At 45.2% G+C, this 17,848-nt stretch overlaps 1 protein-coding gene across 1 annotated transcript; it reads left to right on the plus strand.

Moving 5' to 3' along the window:
• Positions 1-1,074: 1,074 nt before the first annotated feature.
• SNTN (sentan, cilia apical structure protein) lies at positions 1,075-17,534 on the plus strand (the record flags this gene model as incomplete). Its single annotated transcript, XM_079795774.1, has 4 exons — positions 1,075-1,184; positions 3,351-3,385; positions 10,435-10,574; positions 17,376-17,534. 4 exons carry the CDS (start codon positions 1,075-1,077, stop codon positions 17,532-17,534), a joined length of 444 nt encoding a protein of 147 aa, XP_079651900.1.
• Positions 17,535-17,848: the final 314 nt, after the last annotated feature.

Here is a 17,848-nt window from a genome sequence, read left to right on the forward strand (position 1 = left end):
TAAAACTCTGATCAGTATGGGCAATAGTAAATTAGTGAGGCAAATGAAACTCTCCCTCCCAAATTTAAATGAAAAATGCTAAGGAAATTGGTCAGGAGGTAGAGGGAGGAGGAAAAAAAAAGTAAAAAGAAGCAAGCAATGAGAGTGGCATGGCCATATGGTGCAACAGTGACCTGGGATGCAGTAATAAGAGAGCATGTCCCTGGAGCCAACTTAAAGGCTGAACAAGCTATGCTTAGCTTCTCTTGAGATGTAGCTCCTCTCACCCATCAACCCACCCGTGATCTAAATAATCACTGGTCATGCCTTCCCTGACCCACCCCCAGTTGGCACACCCCAGTTTTTACAGAAAGCTCTAAGCTAACACAAGTGAAGTAGCCTCCCTACCAGTCTTGCTGCATTCACTCTGGCTCCCTCTCTAAACCAGCACTCACATTGAAGCTAAAGTAATTTTTCCAAAATGTCCATCTAACTTTATTAGTCTGCCTGCTTAATACTCACAAATGATTTCCTATTCTTTTGACATACAGTGAAAATCCCCTATGGTGACCCACAAGTTCCTGCATTGTCTAGCCTCCATCCTCCTCTTCATTCTCAGCCAGAGCCTCAGTCCTCCTCACCCCTCTGGTCCAGCAACATTGGCCTTCCAGTGCCCCCTGTTCATCACACTCCTTCCTGCCACTGGGCTTAGCACAGGCTATTCTGTCTGCCCACAGTGTGGATCCCTTGCGCTTTCACCAGGGATGTATCACTGACCTCCAGATCTGACAGCAATCTCAGGGCACCCCTCCCTTGCCTGGTATTTTTCACAGGTGTCCCTGTTTGCGTGATTACTTGATTAATATCAGTCTTTTCCCACTAAGCTCTCTGAGATCAAGGTCTGTATCTGATTTTGCTTCACTCTTGTGCCCCTGCTACCTTGTAAGATGCCTGGCCCACAGCAGACACTCAAATATTTGTTGAATGCGTGAACAGTTTAATGTCTGTATAGTTGTTACGGAGGAAATGACAATAGTAACAGTGGGCAAGTGACTGTTGCTTAGGAAGGGCCAACACACAACAGGAGGCCAGAGTATGTGTGGCTGTGTGCACAGTACCCGGGACCAAGCTCTGCACTTGGAAGGGAAGCCCGATTCTTCTGCAGCCCCAACATCTGCTTTAGCTCCTAAGAAAATGCCCAAAAGGTCAGTGGCACTTGGATCTCCTTTACTGTGTTTCACTTAAGCTTGCAGGTGTATTTCCAAAAAGTTCCCGTGAACAACTTCATAGCCAAGATATTGCAGGTTTGGTGCCTGTTACTCACCCCAATCCAGCTTTATACTGAATTGGAAAAATAAAGAGAAAGATTTTAAACTGAATTGGAAAGATAAAGAGAACAGATCTGCAAACTGAAAAGGTGATACTATTAACTCAAATATCTTTGATTGCTCTTGAGAAACATTTGTAAATCAAAATTGGTAGTGCTATTAACTATATGACATATTCTTTTAACAATTTCCATGACAGAGGAAATTGTCTCATATCATTCAAATATGTAAAATTATGACTAATAAATAAAGGTATTTGCTACTTTAATTCAAAAACTTTTTTTTGAATACTTAGCCCAGAGTGGGAGATACAGGATAACCTGACTAGCTTTGCTTTCAAGAGCCTCAGAAACTAATGGAGGAGATCATAGAAACAGAAAATAAACCAAGGTCCAGGATATCATAGAGTTTTGCAAGTAAGAAAGATGAGGTTCCCAAGGGTGATGATCTATTGGCCAGTTAATGCCAAAACCAGATCTTGAACCTAAACATCCCCTTTAAAGATACAATATGAAAAAGGATATATGTTAAAGATATGACCAAGTTCTATTGTTCTTATTGGCGCTCTCAAAACCACTCCATCCATTGGTTGGGGGGCTGAAATATCCAGCAAACATTGATATGGCCTTTTTAAGGGAGCAAGATCCATCTTCCCACATCCCATTCTAGCCTTGCTCTAATCTCCTTTTCATGTATCAGGTGAAATAACTTCCCAAAATGGGAATCCAGTCATGGCATGTCCTTCCTTCTCAGTGCCCTTAGGATAACAACCCGAGTCTTTGATAAGGCTCAGCATACTCTGGCTCTGGCCTTGACTGTAGCCTCACCTTCCACCACTATTTCCTTCCTTCTCCAGGTTCCAGACACTCTGCTTCCTTTGGCTTTTTAATCATACCATGCTTCTCCCACATCAGGGACTCAGCACACACTGTTTCCCCTGCTTGGAACACTCATCTTCCTTCCTCATCTACTGATTCACTGGACTCAGAGAAAATGCCATTACTCTGACCTGTAGACTGGGTTAGACCTTCCCTGTGCTCCGTGTATGCTCTGTTGTAACTATTTATTGAGCTGCCCCTTTAACATCTATCTTCTGCACTAGACTCTAAGTCCCAAGAGTGCAGGAACCTGTCTCGGCCATTCACTGGTGCATCCCCACTCCCCAGCACAATACCTAGATGTTAGGGAGGTAGGCTAAGCTGTCAGAACAAATAAACTTTAACCTTTTGCACTCGGATGTCGAGTGCAAATTACTCTTTGAATGTATCAATAATTTGAAATATATAAAAAAATCCAAATAAATAAGTTTGTATGAAAAGAAACTCCAGTTTTTTATTCTACTGCCGCGCTTTGTAAAATCTGGGGTATTTAAAAAATTAAATCCCAAGTAGAATAAAGGAATCGAGAAAAAAGCAAGCGAGTGCAAAGGGTTAAATCCTCAGCGTTTTACAGAAGAAGAAGTTATTTTTTCGTTTTTATGTGACAGTCCAGAGTGGGGCTTTCTGGTCAATGGCTGTTTCACTCCCTACAACCATACAGGGACACAGGCTGATGTGGCAAGAGTTTTTAACATGTGGATTCCAAAGTATCCCTGATCATTTCTATGTTAATCCTCCTGGCTTCTCTTTACTTTTTTTTTTTCTCCTCCCTCTACCTCCTGATCAATTTCCTTAGCATTTTTCATTTAAATTTGGGTGGGAGAGATTTTCATTTAAACTTGGGAATGGGAAAGAGTGTGGAAGAGCTTACATGGAAGGTGACCACTTCTCTTTTACTCCTTTTCCAATGGGGGTAATTTAGTCACAGGGTCACAAAAATACACAAAAGACTAGGATATGTGGGCCAGCCATTGTCAAGCACTTCTTTACCTAAATGCATCAAGGAAGAAAGAATTTTAAAAGACAGATGACTGCTCCACCAGAATGCTCAGTGAATATTTATGAAACATAGTTCATCTTTAAGCCATTGTATTGCTCTACTGTGGATGTTTATTTTAATACCCAAACTCCCGGAATCATTATATTTCTTTCATTTTGTTGGCAGCATTTCAATATCCAAACAACTGGCTTCAATAAAAGGTAAGGTGTGGGGCGACTGAGATATTTGTCCTTCTTCTCTACTATGACAGTTTATCAAGAGTTAAAAATAACAGGACATTAGAGAATGTCCAAGATGTAAGGGACCTTGTGGGTAAACCATCAAACATTCATGACGTTCTTTTTAAAGGTTTGGGAACTGAGATCCTGGTGTAGGAATTAGCTTACCCAAACTTAGCCCACCGAAGGCCAAGCCGACTCCTAGTCAGTGTGATTCCCACCCGGGGTCTCGTTGTCTCTCCACTGTTGGCATCTTCAGTAAATCGGGAGCAATACCATCAACATCTAATTTATGAATGTTCGATGGAACTCAGGCTGCGATCAACCCACAACTGCCTCTGATTGAGTGAAAACAGTGTGGCCAACTCCCAAAGTGTAAATATTTGCTCTCAGAATTCCATTTCTATAGGTAAAATGTATTTAGATCTAACACTATTGCCATGGAAATAACAATATAATAAAAAAAAAACCTCATATATGTGGATCATTATCTTATTCCAAAATGTGTGACTTAAAACATTCACAGAGAAAGAAGCACAGCTGGATTTTACTGCATTGCAGTTGTTTTTCCTCAAAAATGGCCAGCCAATGTCGCCAAAGGAGACTTTTTCAATTTAGATAAATAATCTTGATGAAAATATTTTTGCACTATCCTAACACCAGACCTATGATTTCTGTCTTATAATTTACATAATTTCAGGTATTTTTTATAATTTCTATGACAACATCATGTCTATGACATATATCCATGACATTCCTAATACTTCCTCCCTTTGGGAAGTTGAGGAGGGGATTAAAACTCTGTCACCTTCTCTGCCTCTCTCTCTCTCTCTCTCTCTCTCTCTCTCTCTCTCTCACACACACACACACACACACACACGTGCACACACATGCACACACTCACCATTCCTAGCACCAGACTTTACATTTGAGCCACCTTTATTCCCTTAAGAAAACACAGGATCACCCTGACTTCTTTTCCCAGAATGTGTTTCATTCACTGTAAGTAACTTTAAATGTTATTCATTGATATAAGAATGGGTAGATCATGGAATAGAAGCCAGTATGATCCCACATTTTTTCTAGATACTTGGGCTTATGCCTTGATCTCTTGGAGGGTGGGTGTGGAGGATGAGGCCATATTTGTCTGGAGCATCCAAAGTCATTTTATAGTGGAAAAGGTTAAGGGGTACTATAATATTGAAGAAACAATTAATCTAGCAAGAAAATGGGAGATATCTAGTGTTTAGTTTTGTTATATATATACTACCCATGTTAACCTGTACTCTTCTCCTGTAGGTCTTCATTTCCAAAAATAAAACAAATATTAGGAAAAGTTCTAAAATGAGGTGATTCTGACAGCTTGCTGTACTGAGAGTTACACTGAAGTGTCAGGAAGTTATTAGATCAAATGTTTAATGTTCAGTTCCATGGTCCAGGGCAGGAGACAGAGGTAGAGAATTTTTCTGAAGTTCAAGTCAGCTCAGACAGTGTTTAAGTGTGAGATTTTGATAAGTTTATGTTTAGGGAAGTAAGAAACACAGAGTAGGGACATTCAGAGTTGGGGGAAGAGTCCTACAGAATACACTGCCTGAAACACAACATCCAGAGGCAATATATGTCATGGTGAGGGACCAGACTGGCTGTGTGACCGTGAGCAAGCTACTTACCCTCTCTGTGCATGAGTGTTCTCCTCTATACTGTGGAGATGATACTGAAGCCTACCTCCGAGGCTGATATAGGAACTGAATGTGTTGACTCGTGCACCCCCTGGAGGAGTGTCTGGCAGAGAGAATGAGCTCCACATTCATTCACTACTGCCGTCCACCAGAACCCACACTCCAGGAAACCAAGGATTCTTCTCTCCACATTGCTCACTGCTCTGCCTCCACAGCTAGGGTGGGGCCTGGGAATGAGCACTTCCCAATAAATTCTTGTTGGCAGAATAGAGCATTTAAGGAACTACACACAGTTCAGTATTATTAAAGCATCAATAGTGAGGTAGGAAATAGCAGGAGAGGTGACATGAAGCGGCCTGCTTTAACGCTCTCTCCACACCCCCATTCCAGAGGCAAGGGAGCCAGTAAACGTTGCCCAAAGAGAAGCATCAATCCTTTGCAGTTTTAGTAACGTGCTTTCGCATATATCTGCTTGCAATCCTGAAGCAGGCAGGGCGGGGAATTGGAGGCGACGTGCTGGGTTTGTAAGTGAAGAGCCAACCGTAAAAGCAGGAAACCAAGCGCCTCACAAAGGCGCACAGTGTTGGAAGGATAACTAGCGCTGCGCCTTAACTTTTCTTTTGAATATTTTCCAGCTCAGTTTTTACCATGAGCATGTGCTATTTTATAGTCAGGGGGAAATGCATGTTCTGTTTAAAAGAATGGGGGAGAAGGGAGAGGAAGCTGGCTATTCCAATGGAGTCCCCATCTAGACCTGAGCTTCAACAGAGGGTTGGAAATGCCGACTCCACAGCCTCCGTGGGGATGCCTCACGGGATAGTCCAACGTGGCAGATCTCTCTATGGGCTTTGAAGTCAGACAGACTTTCAGATCATTTCTCTGTCACTGCTGAGCAATGTGGTCTTAAAATTCTGAACTCCTCATGTGTCAGTCTCCAGATGTAACACTGAGACACAAGTAGCACCTCCCTCCCTGGGTCTACTCAGCATTAAATAAGGTTCTGTGTGAAAGGCCCTTGGCACACTGGAAGCGAGGACATGTCTGTCACTACTCGAAAGCTCCCTTGCAGCTTGGAAATGCACCCCTCCCTCGCTAGAGGGCACGGCCTGGGGGACAAGAGGCTAGCGGCTCCAGCGAGAAGTCTCAGACTAGGAAAGCAGCTTCTATGAAGCCCTCCCTAATTACTCTTGGTCATTAATTAAGAAATCAACTGGTCAAAGTTGCAGAAGAAATATTTACCACCTAAGGAATTAAGGTGGTTCCTCTAAGCAATTTGGTTCTTAAAGACAGTAAACACCTTAACTTTAGCCACTTAAATTCAAAGTTACCACCATACAGCACCCAACCAACTCACATACACACACCCCAAGAAAGGCAGACACGGGCTAAAAGACATATGCCCATCTCCCTGTATTTTTTAAAATATGTTTTTATTGGCTTCAGAGGGAGGAAGGGAGAGGGACAGAGAGAGATAGAAGCATTAATGATGAGAGAAACATCATGGATCACCTGCCTTCTGCACGCCCCCTATTGGGATCCTGACCGGGAATAGAACCAGCAACCTCTAGGTTCATGGGTTGACACACAACAGCTGAGACACACTGGCCGGGTGTCCCTGTATTTTGATGAGCAGGAAATCTTGGTAATTGAGAAGAATCCCAATTTTAAATGCAGGTTTCCAGATGTGGCAGAGTTGAAGAGATGCAGAAGAAAGAGCTAAAAACAGAATTCAAAAGCAAAGGGGTTTCTAAAGTTGGGTTCTAGGCCAGGTGGAAGGGAAGCCACCGGACAATCGGACAGCAGCAGGAAATATAAGGCACAAGCCATAGGCCATGGTGAGACAAAGGATCAGAAACCAGGGAGGAAATCAAGGAGTAGGAAGTTAAGGACACAGCTTTTGCAGACATTCATTTGTGAAGCACTTACTATGTGCTAGGCATTGTTCTAAATGCTGATGATTCCATAGAACACGACACGGGCAAAAAAAAATCCCTGTCTTTGTGAGTCTTACGTTTTCAACATGGATCCAAATTCAAGCTCTGTCACTTCCTAGCAGTGTGTCCTCAGAAGGATCATCTTTCTTCCTGGATTAAAAGGTGTAATGCTGGGGAGACACACTGTGTTCATGGACTGGAAGAGTCACTGCAGTAAAGACATCAATTCTCCCCAAACTGCTTCCTAGGCTCAGTGCAACTTAAGGCTTTTCAAAAATAGTCAAGCTTATCCTAAACTTTTATGTAGAAAGAGAAAGGCCCTAGAATAGCCAAAGTGATTTTGAAAAAGAATAAAGTGTCAGGAATCACTCTTTATAATATTAAGACTTACAGATATCGGAACACTGTTACAAAGGGTTCGACACATAGATCAATGGGACAGAAGAGGAGACCCAGAAATTGACTGACACAAATATGCTTAACTGGTTTTTGACAAAGAGGCAAAAGCAATTATGAAGGAAGGATAGAGTTTTCAACAGCTAGCGCTGGAGCAACTGGTCCTCACAGGTAACACAATGAACCTCACCCAACATCACACCTTAAACAGCAATTAACTCCAATGGATCATGGATTAAAATGTAGACCATGAAGTTATAAAACTTTGAATTATGCACAGGACAAGTCTTTCATAAGAGGCTAAACTGAGGGTTCGACTTTACCAAAGTTTAAAACATTTCTTCCACAGAAAAACCCATTGAGAAGATTAAATGGCAGTTTAAAGACTGGGAGACTATATTTGCAAATCACATACCCTACCAAGGACATGAATCTTTACTTGATACAGAATTCTCAAACCTCAAAAATTATTTTAAAGCCCATGATAACATGAACAGACCTGAACAGACATTTCACCAAGGAAGGCACACTTTCATGCAAATAAGGACATGGAACGCTGTTCAGCATCATTAGCCACTAGGAAATACAAATGAAAACCACTGTGAGATGTCAGCACACACCTATCAGAGGGACTAAAATAAGTAGTGACAATACAAAGGCTGGTGCGCCTGGAGAAAACTGGCTCTCTTACACACGGCTGATGGGGCTGTAAGATGGCACATCCACTGTAGAAAACAGATTATAGTTTCTTAAAAAAATAGGTTTATCATATAACCCAGCAATTATACTCTTAGGCATTTATTCCAAAGCAAAGAAAAATCATGTTTCGTACAGTAATTTGTACAAAATGTTCATACAAGCTTTATTTCTAATAGCCAAAACCCCCCAAATGTCCCTAAAAGTTGAATGGTTAACAAACTATGGTACATACATATCATGAACTATCACATTAAATGGTGTAATAATTCCTATGGTTGTTATGATAATTAAATCTATAAGTTATTAAAGTACATAAATAGGTGCACAATAAACGGCAACTCCAACCTTCTGTCCAAATCAGATTGCTGCATACACACACACACACACACTCACACACACACGTCCTCGACTTGCTTTAGTTTGGAGTAAATAAGTGAGTTACTCCCGAGTGAGAAGCAAAGAGGGCCATCCATTTGCAAGACCAGGCAGCCCAAATGATTCCAGCTTTGGGCTAAATGGTAGGGGAAACAGCCTGGGTGAGTGGAGAGGACACACATTTCCTCATACGACAGGGAGAGATATCACCTCATTGATTAGAATGCTTAGCAGATGTGCATGGACACAAAGATTGTAACAGTACCATTTAGGTACTGTTCAGAGATACAGTAAAAACTGAGAAGGCCCACATACTCCTTCCTTATCCATTCCTCTTAACTCTCATTCTTCCCTTTCATCTTTAATTGAAAAACAAATGGATGCTTAAAACCTTTCAATGACTTTTCTCTACTCTTTAAAGGAAATCTTGTTTTTTTTTCCCATGGCCCACGAGCAGGGCTGGCCCTGCCTACCTTTCCCACTCAAACACCTGCCAGCTCCTAGCCTCCAGCCACACTGTCTCATCTCAGCTGCTCCAGCAGATCTGAGGCTTCTGGTCTGTCATATAAGAGCAAGACTCCTGAGCCTTCGCATATGTTGTTCCCTGAGCCTGGAACACCCTGCACAGCCATAAGCCAGCCTGACCCCACACTCTTGCAAGGCAGGCTCCTTCTCATCCTATGGGTCTTAGTTTAAATATTAATATACTAATAGCGGCCTCCAAGACCACCTATCTAAGTAACTTTCCTCCCAGACCCACTCTGTAATTTCTATTTTTTCTTCTTTGCCTCATATATTGCAAGTTGCAAATATGCATATTGTATATATGTAAAAAGAAATAAATAACTATCAAATATATATGAAACAAATATGCATGTATACACATATATTCTCTTGATTATGATGTATTTCTCCACTGGATTGTAAGATATATAGGGCAGGGGCCACAGCTGGTTGTGTCACTTCTGCCTACTAAATTCCTTAGGAGAGTACCAGGAACATAGGGACTGCTCGGTACAAAAGCCACATTATTCTGAATTATCAGCATTCTTTGAATTGAGGATTATTTGCACATAACATGGGCTGAAAGCTGTGGAATTTTTATTATTATTGTTATTTATTCAACAGCATGAATTAACAACTACTACATAGCTGGCTTCTGTGCTGGTCCTGGGAATAAAATGATAAAGAAATGGATGATCTCTGGCCTCAGGGACTTTGCATTCTAGTTGGGGAGAAAGCCAGTTAAACATGCAATACCTGTAATGTAAATTCTAGAATAGGGGCTGTATTAGGGACTAGGAGAGCAGGGAGCTTAAGAATGTTCTTCACCATTCCTTGTGCTTGGTGTTCACTGTGTGTTACCAGCTGGAAAGAAGTGAGTTAGCACTGACCTTGCAAGGAATGTAAACCAGAGAAACCAGCTGGGCGGTCACTGTGCTTGAAGCAGTGAGTCATAGAAATCTATCTCTATCTCTCATGACATCAAAGAGCTAGTTCTGACATCATTCTCCTTTATCACACTGGTAGGAGGTGATGCTTTGTCTGATATAATATTAACTTCACAAGGGCACGATTGTGTCTTATTCAGTGAGGTATCCTCAATGCCAGGGACTGAGCCTAGCACATAGTAGGTGCTCCATAAATATTTTACACTTTAGAAAACCCAAGCTTAGAGAGGTAAGGTTTTTTCCAAGGTCAAATAGCCAGAAGGTGTAAATCTCATCCTAATTCTACCAATTCCATTGCTCCTGAAAGAACTTTTGTTCTCCAATGTTTAAAGGTCCAGGTCCGATTCCCAGTAGAAGACAAATAGCCCAAGAGCAGAATCAGGTTGACATACACTCTCTAACCCATCCCCCACAGTCCCCTGGAGGACATAATCCCATGTCTGGGGAAAGAGTATTTCTAACCTGGGATATGTCATTGTGCATTTCTCCTCCCACAGCTCTGGGGAAGGGCTCAGATCTGGAAAAAGCCATCGCCACTGCTGCTCTGATTTTCAGAAATTCTTCTGACACTGACTGTAAACTTGAAAAAGCTACTGCCAAAAATCTGCTACAAACCCAATTTAGGAATTTCACAGAGGTAAGAGAATTCATGGGCTTGAAAAACAGGAGCAACACCACAATGTTGCTGGTCCAAAGAGCCCACAGCTCCAGCTCAGGGACCCCATCATGTTGCTTCATTCACCAAACATGTACTGAACACCTACTAGTACTAAATGTCAGGAGCTGAACACTGGGATTAACGCAGTGAAAAGCTAACAATCCACAGAGTAGAGAGATATGCTGAAAAGTAACTAGAACTATTCAAAGAATGGTGAAATAGTAGAGCATGCAGTGAAAGAGTAAAACAGAGGGGAGGGGCCATCTTGGGGTGTGGTCAAAAAAGGGTTCCTGGCCCTGACCGGTTTGGCTCAGTGGATAGAGCGTCAGCCTGCGGACTGAAGGGTCCCAGGTTCGATTTCAGTCAAGGGCACGTACCTTGGTTGCGGGCACATCCCCAGTGGGGGGGGGGGGGTGTGCAGGAGGCAGCTGATCGATGTTTCTCTCTCATTGATGTTTCTAACTCTCTATCCCTCTTCCTTCCTCTCTGTAAAAAATCAATAAAATATATTTTTTTAAAAAACAGGGGTTCCTGGAAAAGTAAGGCATCACTGGGAACTAAAGAATGAGCAAGAGTTAGCAAGTCCAGGGCTGGGGTGAGGATGGCAGCATTCCAAGCAGAGGGAATGGCAGATGCAATGGCCATGAAGCATGTCAGAGCCCTGTGAGGGCCAGTAAGTAGCTGGTGGAAAGGGGGAAGTAGGAAGCAGTGTGCAATGAGGCTGGGGAGGTGGAGAGAAGCCAAATCTCCCAGAGGCATAGCCTGAGGGCAGAAGGAAGCCAGGCATGGTTTCTAAATCTAGGAAGAAGAAATGTCACCAACTGCAGATCAGATTAGGGTAGGGGTAGGGGTGGGACAAAAAAGAATGGAGTGACTGTGGGGAGCACTCCACGGGGAAGACAATGTGATGGTTTGGACTAGGGTGGTGAATATGTGAGACATTTGGAAGGTGGAATGAACAGGATTTGCTCATTGATTGGCTGTGAGGGTTAAGGGACAGGAGGAGCAAATTATGACGCCCCAGTTCTGCCTTTTGGGGGGAAAATGGGTGGTGGTCCCATTCCCAGAGAAGAGAAAGACGGAAGACTTAGCAGATGTGAGGTGGGGTGAGGGTGGGGAGGAGGTGATGAATTCCGTTAGAAGGTGTCAGTTTTAAGATGTCCAAGAAACAGAAGCAACACTCAGCAACAGGATATATGAGTTGGGAGGTCAGAATAGAGATCTGTGTTCAAAATATGAAAGTGAGAACTGGCAGTGTATGAAGGGTCACTGACCCGAAGGGGAGTGACCTACGTCACCTAGAGGCATGTTTCTCAAAGTCAGTCAGTTGAATACCATCTTCAGTATTTTCCCCACAATTGCCTACAGCTTGTATCATAATGTACTTAGAACTTCTTTCAAGTTAAGCTCTCAACTTAAATAAGTTCATTTTATAAAGACACTTTATCACTATTCTAAGTGTAAATTCAGTGTGTAAAGTAAAAGGTAGTAAAAAAAAAAATAAGTAGTTTATTAATTCTTATTTAATACTAGAGGCCCGGTGCACGAAATTCGTGCACAGGGGTGTGTGTCACTCAGCCCAGCCAGCACCATCTCCAATCTGTGACCCCTGGAGGGATGTCCGACTGCCCTGTAGGATCAGGCCTAAACGGGCAGTCGGACATCCCTCTCACAATTCAGGACTGCTGGCTCCCAACTACTTGCCTGCCTGCCTTCCTGATTGCCCCTAACCGCTTCTGCCTGCCAGCCTGATCACCCCCTAACCACTCCCCTGCCAGCCTGATTGCCCCTAACTGCCCTCCCCTGCAGGCCTGGTCACCCCTAACTGCCCTCCACTGCAGGCCTGGTCACCCCCAACTGCCCTCCCCTGCAGGCCTGGTCCTCCCCAACTCCCTTCCCCTGCTGGCCTGAGTCACCCCCCCAACTTCCCTCCCCTGCAGGCCCAATCACCCCCAACTGCCCTCCCCTTCAGGCCTGGTCCTCCCCAACTGCCCTCCCCTGCTGGCCTGGGTCCCCCCACAACTGTCCTCCCCTGCTGGCCTGGTCCCTCCCAACTGCCCTCCCCTGCTGGCCATCTTGTGGAGGCCATCTTGTGTCCACATGGGGGCAGCCATCTTATGTGTTGTAATGATGGTCAATTTGCATATTACTCTTTTTATTAGGATTTATTCTTGCATCAACTAAAATTGCATTACCAGCAGTGTGCATTCATACTTTGAGAAATATTAGCCTGGGGAAAATTAGTAAGAATTATAAGTAGTTTAAAAGATAAGTGTAAGAGATTTAAAGGATAAGAATTATAATCCCCTTAAAATATAAACATATGTGGGTTGGACACACTAGAGCTATATAACGTATCATTTGCTGGGGGAGCTGGGTCAAAGGTATAACTTCCTGTGAATCTATGATTAGTTTAACAGTACTTTGTGAAATTGGCTTTTTAAAAATAGATTCCACCTACGTGATTTTTTTTAAAAAGGCCAATTTGGTAGAAACAGAAGATAGAATAGTAGTTGCCAGGGTTTGTTGGGGAGGAGTGGGGTGATAAGGCCAAAGGGTATAACTCTTTAGTTATAAGAAGAATAAGTTCTGAGGATGTAATGTACAGCATAATGACTGTAGCTGATAACATAGGACTGTGCACTTGAAAGCTGCTGAGAGCAGATCTTCAGCAATCTCCCCACACACAAATGATTTAAACTACATGAGGTGATAGTATGTTAATCATCTCAATCTGGGTCATCATGCCTATGAGCTATGTGGATGTCAAATCATCACACTGTACACTTCAAATATATATGATTATATTTGTCAATTATTCTTCAGTGAAGTTATGAAAGAGTGCATATGAGTGTGTATATGTGCATGTGTGAGAAACGGAGACAGAGAAAGGCTTTAAGGTGATGCACAGAAAAATGACTGGAAGGAAATGTTAATAGCTAGCTATTTGGGGTGATGGGGTAAAGATTTATTTTTACACTAGAGGCCTGATTCACAAAATTCATACAAGAGTAGGCCTTCGTTCCCCCAGCTGCTGGCACCGGCTTCCCTCTGGCACCCGGGACTTGGGCTTCCCTCGCTGCCCCCACTTCGTCTGGAAGGTCCTCCAGATGTTCGGAAGGACATCCAGTCTAATTAGCATATTACCCTTTTATCATTATAGACTAGTGGCCCGGTGCATGAAATTCGTGCATGGGGGGGTCCCTCAGCCCAGCCTGCACCCTCTCCAATCTGGGACCCCTGGGTGGATGTCCGACTGCTGGTTTAGGCCCTATGCCTGTGGGATCAGTCCTAAACCGGTAGTCAGACATCCCTCTCACAATCCGGGACTGCTGGCTCCTAACCACTCACCTGCCTGCCTGCCTGATCACCTTTAACCACTCTGCCTGCTGGCCTGCTCACTCCCAACTGCCTCCCCCACCGGCCTTCTCGCCCCCAACTGCCCCCCCTTGCCAGCCTGCTTATCCCCAACTGCCTCCCAGCCGGCCTGCTTGCCCCCAACTGCCCCCCCCCCACCAGCCTGCTTACCCCCAACTGCCCCCCACCGCCGGCCTGTTCACTCCCAACTGCCCCCCGCACAGGCCTGATCATCCCCAACTGCCCTCCCCTCCTGGCCTGATCGCCCCTAACCACCTCTGCCTCGGCCCCACCACCATGGCTTTGTCTGGAAGGACATCTGGAAGGACTCCCAGTCTAATTAGCATATTACCCTTTTATTAGTATAGATAGAGGCCTGGTGCACTGGTGGGGGCTGGCTGGTCTTCCCTGAAGGGGGTCCCAGATCAGGGTTGGGGTCCGCTTGGGGGGCGGATGAGGGGCCTGAGGCGGTTTGCAGGCCGGCTACACCCCTGACAGGTGGGGGTCCCCACTGGGGGCGGTGCTGGCCTGGGCGAGGGGCTGGGGCAGTTTGCAGGCTGGCCACACCCCCATTAGGGTGAGGGTCCCAGCTGGGGGCATGGCCAGCCTGAGCAAGGGGCTGAGGGCCATTTGGGGGCAGTTTGCAGGCCAGCCAAGCCTCGGGCTTTGTCCGGAAGGTCTCCCGGTCTAATTAGCATATTACTCTTTTATTAGTATAGATTCTCTTTTTGAAAAATATCTTTTTAAATGTCCAATATTAAACAGTTACTATATTTGAAATAATTTTTTTAAGAAAAGCTATTTTTTCAGCTAGAATATCAGGCAGAATTTGACAAAAGACAAAAAGTTCTGGGGAGTCTTCAAAGAGAAAGTGAGTGAGAAAATCCTATAACCTTTGCCTGACTCGGGGGCCAAGAGAAGTGACAAATCCTAGAGCAAAAGGGACCCTACCTGGCTGCCTGGCTGTCCTCAGGGAGCTTCTGACGGGATGACAATGGGGACCTTGGGGATGGGTTGTCTTCTGAGGGCATCAGAGGCCAAACCAAAACCAGCACCTTCAGGAGGTCACCTTAGCCTCGGGCCCCTAGGTGTAGGCTGACCCCAGGAAGGCTGCCAGTTTCTGGATCCCCAACAGCAAACTCTCGGGCCTCCCACAGTCCTGCCCTCTGCTCGGGTGGCAGCGCAGGAAAGAAGGGCCATATTTCAGGGGTGCTGGGGACAGCAGGCTCCGAGGCAGCCCCAGTACCAATGGTGCCGGCTGAACTTCACGGAGCAAGCGCCTGGGTAACATCAGAATGCTGCCTTGGACCAACCGCCCCTCCGAGAGACTCCCTAAGACAGGTGCCCACACCTGAGCCAAGGCAAAAGGCCCCCTCCTGCTGCTGCTGCTCCTAAGTCCCCGCGTGGGGTTCTCTGCTGAACTGGACTGGACCCTGTGGCTGAGCCTGGGTCCCCAGGGGCACATCTGCTTTCCCATAAGCCTCCTGGGGGACCTTATTCTATAGCCAGTCAGGTCTGAGAAAACTGAACATATAAAGGCTCTGCGAAGAACTTACAAAGCAAACAGGGCGGGTCAGGTCCAAGGGGCTGGACCTCGGTCAGCTTCACCTTCTAACACGCCGTGCAGGAGACCTGCTGCCTCTCTACCCTTTAGGCAAGTGCTCCTAGTGAAGTGCTCGGCTCTCTCGGAGGGGCTGGGAGAGCGCCCTCGGCCTCGCTGGCAGGTGTGACCTCTTGAGAATGAGCCCAGAGTAACAGTAACGGTCTAAGCCTGTAGGGAACATGGTCATTCCTACCTGCCTTAGTCCCTGCTGTGATGGCTCCTTACAGCTGGCACGTGTGTGAGCATTTGGGGTTGAGCTAAATGCAAACAGAGCTCAGTACACCCGTGAATCAAATGACCTTAAGGTTTTTAATGCCACTTGGAAGCTAGTTCACAAGCTGTGGTTGGAAACTGACAGGCCTCTCCATGTATGTACTATTCACATGTTTCCTTCAATCCGTTTATGAGGACTGTGAACTTGGACTTGATTTGTGATCAAACTAAATGCTGAACAATCGTCCAAAGCACATATTTTCTTTTAGCATATTTTATTCCATATTTCTGGAAAATCTAGCTGTTCCGTGGAACCCATGTTGTATCGCTCCCATAACAAAGAGCTTATGTTTTGGAAATCTGAAAACACAACACTATCTGTGTTGACACAGGCGAGATGGCTTAGCAGTTATGAGAGGGCTAGGTAGCCAAGCTATGAATCTGACTCCAAACCAGGAGCTTCCTGGCAGGGGCAAGTTACTTAAATCTCGCCAAATCTCTGATACTGCACCTGTGAAGTGGGGCTAATGATTGTATATATTCAATAGAGTCTCTGTAAGAAATCAATGAGACAGCCATGAAAAGATTTACCAGAGTGCTCGACAACAACTTGGCATATTATAGTTAACTAGTGACCAGGTGCACAAAATTCATGCACATTAAAAGGGGATTAATTAGAGGAAATGATTTAATATTGCTATTTGCCCTTTCTCTATAATAGAAGTGTCAGAGATGAAAGAAAATTAGTAAAATGTATATGAAAACCTTCCTCCTGTCAGAGTCTGGAGCACACCACGGGACCCAGAGTCAAGTCTCTGCCCACCCACACGCACCTCAAAATCACATGAGACCCAGACCCGGCTGGCCCCACCCCCATTGGGTGAGATCCAGACCTGGCCAGTCCCACCCTTGTCAGGCAGGCATAGCCTCAGGTCCCCTGGCCCAGTGCCAGGACAGGGGTGTGGCCTGAAGTCCCCCAGCCCAGACCAGGGCGGGGGCATGCCTTGAAGTCCTCCATCAAGCCCCTTCAGGTGGGGGACACGACCTGAGATCCCCTGTCAAGCCCTTCTGGGTGGGGGGCATGGCCTCAGGTCCCCTGCCAAGCCCTGTGGGCGGGGGTGTGGCCTGAGTTCCCCAACCCAGCACTGGGGGTACACCTTGAGGTCCCCTGTCAAGCCCCGCTGGGCAGGGGGAGCAGCCTGAGGTCCCCTAGCCCAGCACCAGGTTGGGAAGCCCACCTTGAGGTTCCCCGTCAAGCCCCACTGGGCAGGGGGCATGGCCTCAGGTCCCCTGGCCTGGCACTGGGGTAGGGGGATCGGTCTGAGGTCCCCCAGCCTGATGCTAGGGCAGGGGGCGTGGCCTGAGGTCCCCTGTCAAGTCCCACAGGGGTGGGGGAGGGCGTAGCCTCAGGTCTCTGCTGATTGCTCATTAAAGCTCCTTATGGGAACTTGGCCTCAGCTGTGGTGCAGCCATCTTTGTGACAGAGTGATGGTCAATTAGCATATTCCCTCTTTATTAGATAGGATAAGAAGTTTATTATTGCTTTTTCACTGTAAAACCCAGGTGGCACAATAAATTAGTTTTTCGCTTCTTTTTTATTCTTACAGGGACAAGAAACCAAACCAAAATACAAAGACCTTCTTTCCGAACTTGACGAGCATGCAGAAAATAAGCTTGATTTTGAGGACTTTATGATCTTACTGTTAAGCATCACTGTAATGTCAGACTTGCTACAAACAATATGGAATGTAAAAATGACTAAATAAACAGCTTTCACTATGTAGTGAGACAAAGTAATGACAAAAGATAGTGTTAACTGATTAAAGAATGTTTTCCATTTATTTTCAATTAGTTGATATCCTGGCACGCATCTGGGATAGGCTGGGTGGCTCTGGTTGCTAATATTCAGACCCAATATAACTCCAAACTCCATGCACGCTCTCAGGAATGCCTGGGTGCTTTACAACATGCTTTGCCACTGAAGACCACATGGCTCCTGCTGAGTCATTGGTGACAGAGCACTTTCCTTATAGTCAGAAAGTCACTCTTCATTCATTAAGTGATGTTTGCTGAGCATCTA

This window comes from Cnephaeus nilssonii (genome assembly GCF_951640355.1).
Source record: "Cnephaeus nilssonii genome assembly, chromosome: 17".
NCBI classification, from domain to species: domain Eukaryota; kingdom Metazoa; phylum Chordata; class Mammalia; order Chiroptera; family Vespertilionidae; genus Cnephaeus; species Cnephaeus nilssonii.